This window comes from Physeter macrocephalus, chromosome 11, assembly GCF_002837175.3.
Source record: "Physeter macrocephalus isolate SW-GA chromosome 11, ASM283717v5, whole genome shotgun sequence".
Lineage (NCBI taxonomy): Eukaryota > Metazoa > Chordata > Mammalia > Artiodactyla > Physeteridae > Physeter > Physeter macrocephalus.
In genome coordinates, this window is record NC_041224.1 from 57,186,151 (window position 1) to 57,193,893 (window position 7,743).

Here is a 7,743-nt window from a genome sequence, read left to right on the forward strand (position 1 = left end):
AATCGCGCTACCATACAACCCAGCAATCCCACTACTGGGCATATACCCTGAGAAGCCATAATTCTATAAGAGTCATGAATCAAAATGTTCATTCCAGCTCTATTTACAATTGCCAGGACATGGAGGCAACCTAAGTGTACATCAACAGATGAATGGGTAAAGAAGATGTGGCACATATATACAATGGAATATTACTCAGCCATAAAAAACGAAATTGAGTTATTTGTAGTGAGGTGGATGGACCTAGAGTCTGTCATACAGAGTGAAGTAAGTCAGAAAGAGAAGAACAGATACCGTATGCTAACATATATATATGGAATCTAAAAAAAAAAATGGTCATGAAGAACCTAGGGGCAAGACAGGAATAAAGATGCAGACCTACTAGAAAATGGACTTGAGGATACGGTGAGGGGGAAGGGTAAGTTGGGACAAAGTGAGAGAGTGGCATGGACATATATGCACTGCCAAATGTAAAATAGATAGCTAGTGGGAAGCGGCCGCATCGCAGAGGGAGATCAGCTCGGTCGTTTGTGACCACCTAGAGGGGTGGGATAGGTAGGGTGGGAGGGAGTTGCAAGAGGGAGGAGATATGGGGACATATGTATATGTATAACTGATTCACTTTGTTATAAAGCAGAAACTATCACACCATTGTAAAGCAATTATACTCCAATAAAGATGTTTAAAAAAAAATCAGCAACTCTCCCATTTGCTCATGTCAGTTACTATTTCATGACTCTGTGACATTGCTTTCCCATTGTGTGAACTGGATGCTTCTGGGGCATGCATTGTTGTCGGCTGTGCTCAATACTATGTCACCTTGTTCTTCGTTTCGTCGTGGACCAACTATTTTATAAATCTGTTCTGTAAAGAAGTACTTCTCAGACTGTAATGTAAATAAAAGTCACCTAGAGAGCTGTTAAAGCACAGGTTCCTGTGCCCTTCTCCCAAGTGATACTAATGCTGTTGATTAGCTGACTGCACTGTGGATAATACTGCTTTTGATCACAAAATGAAATGCTTGGAGTATTAATTTAGATTCATGTATATTCACTGCAAAATTCAGGCAACCCTCATGATTTTTGAAACATATTCCTGAGATTCCTGCAAGTCAGAAAATCTGAACATAAATTGCCCTTGACTTACACAAATTATTTACTTCATACTTTACCCCACCTGTTAGCCAAGTGTCACTGGAAATTCTTTTTCCTTCTTCTTCACTATTTAGGATTTAAATCTCCCTTTTTCTCTCCTTTTTAGGTTGAGAAATTTTACCCCTTCCTACTCTACTCCATTCTTACCTTACTATGGGCACTGATGGCAACACTGGTGGTAGGAGGAAAACGTGGTCAGTGTTCTCTCCCAGACCCACTGCTACTTGATCTTTAGTCCCAGTTACGTTTTCATAGCTTCCTTTCTATCTTGGTTTTCATCTGCTGCTTAAACTCCTGTGAGAAAATGTTTTGTGTAAACAGAGTTTATATATTTCTCTGAAACGTTTTACTTCAGTACTTTCTCCTCCCAGAGACCCACCTTCAGCACACATATGACCTTCATTTTTCTCCACAAGGTTTAATAGGGGACGGGGAGGGTGATGGTCTTAAGAGAAAGCTTTTCCCCATTCCTTCTGTTGGTTAAAAGCTTTAAAAAGCCAAAATGGGCTGTGTGCTTGTTTTAGGGACAGCAGGGCTGGAGAGAAATTGTGAGACTGCAGCTTCTTCCTTGGTAGACCAGACAAGGTGAAACATGGGTCAGAAACAATAGGTAAAGGTAGCGGTTGGAGTGGGGGTGGAGAAAGAATAGGTTGACCGATCCCTGTGTCTCAGAAAAAAACTTCTATTGAGAGGGAGCCAGCCCACCTGAGGATTTAGTCTGGTGTGAAGTTTCTATTCCCTGTAACTCTTCATTCCTTTGTCCTTCATTCATCCTTACTGTCTTTAAAAACCTTACACTCTGCCAGAACTTCCTTCCCTTAAGCCATAGGGACCACCTCCAGTAGTTTACAGCTGGAAAAGTCTTTAATCCCACTGCCATAGGGGAAAATACATACTTGGCTCTTTTTTTTTTTTAAAATAAATTTATTTATTTATTTAGGGCTGTGTTGGGTCTTCGTTGCTGCGTGTGGGCTTTCTCTACTTGCGGCAAGTGGGGACTAGTCTTCGTTGCGGTGCGCAGGCTTCTCATTGCGGTGGCTTCTCTTGTTGTGGAGCACGGGCTCTAGGTGCACGGGCTTCAGTAGTTGCAGCACGTGGGCTCAGTAGTTGTGGCTCGTGGGCTCTAGAGCGCAGGCTCAGTAGTTGCGGTGCACAGGCCCAGTTGCTCCGTGGCATGTGGGATCTTCCCAGACCAGGGATCATACCCGTGTCCCCTGCATTGGCAGGTGATTCTTAACCACTGCGCCACCAGGGAGTTCCTATACTTGGCTCTTAATTTGGAATGCTTCACATTTTCTTCTAGAATATTGTTACATGAAGTGGTTAAGTTCCATGGTATTAATAATATTAGTACTCTACTTCAGTTACAGCTCTGTGCCTTAAATATTTTTTTCTTGTGGGATGGCTTAGGAACGTAGCCACTTGTCTTTTGTTTTTTTTTAAGTCCTTTTTAAAAAAAATTTATTTATTTAATTAATTTATTTTTGGCAGCATCGGGTCTTTGTTGCTGCGTGCAGGCTTTCTCTAGTTGCGGTGAGTGGGGGCTACTCTTCGTTGCAGTGCGCGGGCTTCTCATTGCCGTGGGTTCTCTTGTTGCAGAGCACGGGCTCCAGTAGTTGTGGCACATGGGCTCAGTAGTTGTGGCTCGCAGGCTCTAGAGTGCAGGCTCAGTAGTTGTGGCGCACGGGCTTAGTTGCTCCGCGGCATGTGGAATTTTCCCAAACCAGGGCCTGAACCATGTCCCCTGCATTGGCAGGCAGATTCTTAACCACTGCGCCAACAGGGAAGGCATGTGGAATTTTCCCAAACCAGGGCCTGAACCATGTCCCCTGCATTGGCAGGCAGATTCTTAACCACTGCGCCAACAGGGAACCCCCTAGCCACTTTTCATAGATTAGTTCTATGAGAAATTTATTCGCCACCAGGGAAGCCCCTAGCCAATTTTCATAGATTAGTTCTATGAGAAATTTATTCTAAGTTCTGAACTTCTGACTTGCAAATAAATGTCTACAATATAACTCATTTACATGTTGTATCATGTGTATATATTTGCTTTAAATTAAAGGCATATATTTTTATTTATGTTTTTGGACATGTAAACTTGAGCTTGTTTGACCTGAGGATAATTGCACTTCTTGAAGTTGAAATAATTCAGAAAACAATGTGCAATATGAAATCAATTGGCTGTGTGTCTGCTCAAATTAAGAAATGCAAAAAAGTTAAGTATGGTCGAATATGTAGGTTGAATGCTCAAAGAGATGAAGGTAATTTTTTTACTTTAAATGAATTACATGCTTTATAAACTCATGCAAATTCTGCCTTATATCTTATGCAAAGCATGTGAAAATCCCTATGAGAGTTATATCGATTGATGGCAAATAGTTTTTTCCCTTTTAACTTCTCCTCCATCTGCTGCACATGCATTTGATTTTCTTTTAGGCATCATGATTGAGGATGTGGTTTAACACTGAAATGCTGTATGTACTAAATGTAAAAATATTGGGGAAATACAGAAACTAAGCATTATCACTCTGCTTTTAAGAGAGTGTACTGTATATTACTGTAGTTAACTGTCCAGATTCCAAGTCTTAAAAAACCAGGCTAAACTAGAACTCAGAGTTCAGAGGGCATGCACGATAACTGCTTCTTCATGCAAGGAGCCCCAGTCCCTGGCCTTCATTGCCCAGCTAACCCAATTGCTACTATTGGCAGTCACTATGGTAGATATTAGGGATGCAAAGAAGTTTTTAGTTGTAAGGAGCTCACAGATTGCTGGCACATGTATGGTTTTCTTAGGTTAGTCTAGGGGATGAAAGGCTTTCTGAATCCCTGGGAGTGCCCTGGAGATCCTTCGTCCTCTGTATCTCCTTCCTCCCATCAGTTTTCCATTTTATGACATCATCATTGAAGCCAGAGATTAGTTTGCCTACCACTGAGTGCTCTGCTCCAGTGGGTTGATCTTACCTGAGCTGGTCTCATGTGAGGGCTTTCACAATCAGACTGGAGTTTTATGAAAATTATATTTGGAATATTCTTATATAGTAAAGCTTTGGGGAGCCTGAAATAAATATAGTTAAAAGTCTTGCCTAGAGTTATCTGGTAAATATGGTAAATTAAAAGTAAAACTGAGACCATAACTAAGAAACACAACTCCCAAGCCTTAGCATAAATGACACGACTACCGTTAGTTTTTCAGAGAACTTTGAACTCATGAAGCACTTTAATGTATATTTTTAAAAATAAATTTACTTATTTATTTTTGGCTGCATTGGGTCTTCATTGCTGTGCACAGGCTTTCTCTAGTTGCGGCGAGCGGGGGCTACTCTTCGTTGCGGTGTGCAGGCTTCTCATTGCGGTGGCTTCTCTTGTTGCGGAGCACGGGCTCTAGGTGCGTGGGCTCAGTAGTTGTGGCACATGGGCTCAGTAGTTGTGGCTCTTGGGCTCTAGAGCATAGGCTCAGTAGTTGTGGCGCACGGGCTTAGTTGCTCCACAGCATGTGGGATCTTCCTGGACCAGGGCTCGAACCCATGTCCCCTGCATTGGCAGGTGGATTCTTAACCACTGTGCCACCAGAGAAGTTCCTTTAATGTATATTATTTCAATTAATTATTTGATTTAATGATTCAGTGTATGTAAAATACTTGGTACAGTTCTTAGTATATAGAAAAACACTCAGCATTAGCTATAATCCTCTCAACAACTTTGTAAGTTAGTAGAAATTTTTTCTTCCTTTCATTTTATAGCTGAGTGAACAGGTTTACAGAAATTATATTTTGCTCACGTCTTTCTACCTCTAGGTTTCCTGCTCTTCTCACTTTATCACATTGCCTCAGAAACAAAGTATTCCAATTTACATTTCATTTTTAGGGCACAGTATCACAGAGCTGCAAAGGGCCTTCAGTACTGTGTAGTCCAGTTTCCTCATGGCATTGAAGAAGTTGAGGACAAGAGTGACTAGGTGACTTCCTCAAGGTTATACAGATAGGTAGTCTTAGGACTAAAACTGGGACCTGGGTCTTCTAACTTATTCAGTACAGAGAACTAGAAGTCTGTAGTCCTAGATGGAATTCTAAATTCTGTCCTAGCTTGTCCTAAAAAGCTTAATGAGACGCAATACTTCTTTGTACCTCTGGGTACCACCAGCTTTACAATGAGTACTCTTTTATGTTTATCTGATATCTGCTATTTTTGGTTACTTAGTAGTCCCTATAAAGTAAAGGTTTTGAAATTTGTGGTGTCTGCTTTTCTTTGTTTAATTCATTTATTGAGCTCCTACCATTTGGTAGTCTTAGGGATACAACGGCAAACTTGCCTCGTAACAGGGCCCTTTGCCAGATTGCTGGCACATGTTTGGATTTCCAGCATGACAGCCTGGGGGATGAAAGAACTCCTAAATCCCTGGGAAAACTGTGCTCTAAAGCCCAAGTTAAAGTCAACATCATTGTGACTGTTATGGACATCATTTAGGATATCACTTAGTGATGGTTTCTAAGGAAACCCAGAGACGGAAGTAATGTTATTCCAGAGGCCCTGGAAAGATGAGGAAGAAGAAAAAAATAAGAAAACAGGGAAACTTGTTAGATTGAAGTAATTTTTTTCACACTCTCCTTGTGCAGTAGTCTGGACATGTATTCTTACCTTAGTTGGACAAATGAGGATATTGAAGTCCAGAGAGATCTAATGACTTGCCCCAAGTCACTCATCTAGTTGGTATCAGACAAAGGAGGACTGGAACCTGGGTTTCCTGGCTTCTTGTCCAGTGCTTTCTCTCTCATACCTGATTACTGCAACAAATGAAAATGACAGCATACAAGGGGCAGTGGTTGTGGGTATAGGCCTGTAGTACACCCAGATGCTCTTGTTTTTGTTTGTTTATTTAGCACTAAGGCTGAACTGAACTATTTCTGTTTCCAGCATCAGCATCTCTATTGACTTAAATAAGACTTTTTGTGGGCGAAAGCAACCTACAAGCTCTGTTCTCAGGCCAGGCAGACAGGAACTCTGTTAAGTTTTTCTTCATGAGATGGTTATTTCCTAAGGCAGCTACCAGTGAACCCAACTTTATCCTGGTAGATCTGAGGAGTCAGAGGTCGGAGACCACATCCGTGAAGTACCTCTCATTAGGGTCACCTGGGACAGGAAGGTTGTTTGTTTTCTAACTTTAACACTTAGGAGAGTCATACAGCCTATGACCTTTGCCCTTCTTAACTGGTGATAGGGGCCCTTTGTCAGTAAAGCATTCATGTGGATTCTACTCCACTGTTTCAGGTCACTCCCCCTATTAAGTCTGAGGCAGCAAAGGAGTGAGTTGAACTGCTTTTCTCACTGTGAGGGAGGTACATGCTTTATGCTCAGCCAGTTAACAGGTCAGAGGAATGGGTTTCCCACTGTGTGAAATGTCTTCCTTTATCATTATGTGTGTATTCTTTAAAAACTTGCCTTAGCATCAGGCACTCTGGAAAACACAATGTTTCTTTTCTAGTAACTACAAAATTAGAAATATTAACTTCTTAGATTTTTAGGTGAATACTCATTGTGTTTGTGTACCTACGTACATTTGTGTGTCCCTATACAGTGTTCCCATTGCTTCCTCATTCTTACAGAATGAAACTCTGAAGTTTGAAAGTGTCTGAGTCCTGAAGCAAGATAATTGAATGTGACAGAAACACAGTAACCAGAAGACTTGGGAGGCCATGAAAGATTTGCATTGCAAATATAAAAAATAAATAATGAGACTTCTTTTTCTCCCTTACAGGGAAACTGGATTCCAAGATCCATCAAGGAGCAAAGAAGGGGTTAATGAAGCAGAATAAAGCTGTCTGACCCAGGAAAAAAGGAACTATACAGCATAGTGGAGTTTTGTGTACTAAAATTGCTATCCACTGGTCCTTTGGAATTGAAGCAGTAGACATCTAAAGGCTTGGCATCAGGCTTGAACCTCTCAGAATTTAAACTCATCAAAATCTGTATATTTTTCTTAAAGAGTGGGATTCTTACTTTATGTAGTGGGTCAAAAATCTTTGGATACATTATTTATAAAGACTTATTTTAAAAATTCTAGATCTTTGACATTTTTCTCAGAATGATACAGAAGAAAAAGGAACAAGTTGGAAATTATTTTCCTCTCTGAGACTTGGATTTGTTTTAGTTAGGAAAATTCTTAACCTAGGTTAACAGTATTTTAAGGGACCACTTGAATTTTAAAGTTTTTTTTTTTCAAAGTGATAACCTCATAGAGTATTAGGATGTTTGAGGAATTGTGTTTAATAGAAACGTGTGATGGGACAGAGAGGTTTTTAAACAACTTTGCTGCTCTAGTCCAACATCTCTTCAAGTGAATAGTATTCAGCTGAGTAACCTTCACTGGCAGATTTTGGTGGGGGTGGGGTGGGGGGATAACCTGAAGAGGTGCTGCCACTTTGTTCTTTGGTTTGAGACATTAGGACATAAGAGGATCAGACTGGGATGAGACAGAGCCACCTACTAAAGCAGCATGAAACGGCCCTGTTTATTTTGTTGGTATTGCAAAAGTATCACTTGGATGGAGCAATTAGAAACAAACAAAAATAAAATCCCTTCGGTAAATGCA

At 40.8% G+C, this 7,743-nt stretch overlaps 1 protein-coding gene across 1 annotated transcript in view; it reads left to right on the top strand.

The window, feature by feature from the left end:
* TRIP4 (thyroid hormone receptor interactor 4) overlaps positions 1 to 7,191 on the top strand; it is a 78,520-nt gene extending 71,329 nt beyond the window's left edge. Inside the window, exon 13 of the mRNA XM_024128862.3 lies at positions 6,910 to 7,191. Coding sequence (XP_023984630.1) covers positions 6,910 to 6,977 — 68 coding nt within the window. The 3' untranslated portion in view covers positions 6,978 to 7,191. The remainder of the gene's footprint in view (positions 1 to 6,909) is intronic.
* Positions 7,192 to 7,743: the final 552 nt, after the last annotated feature.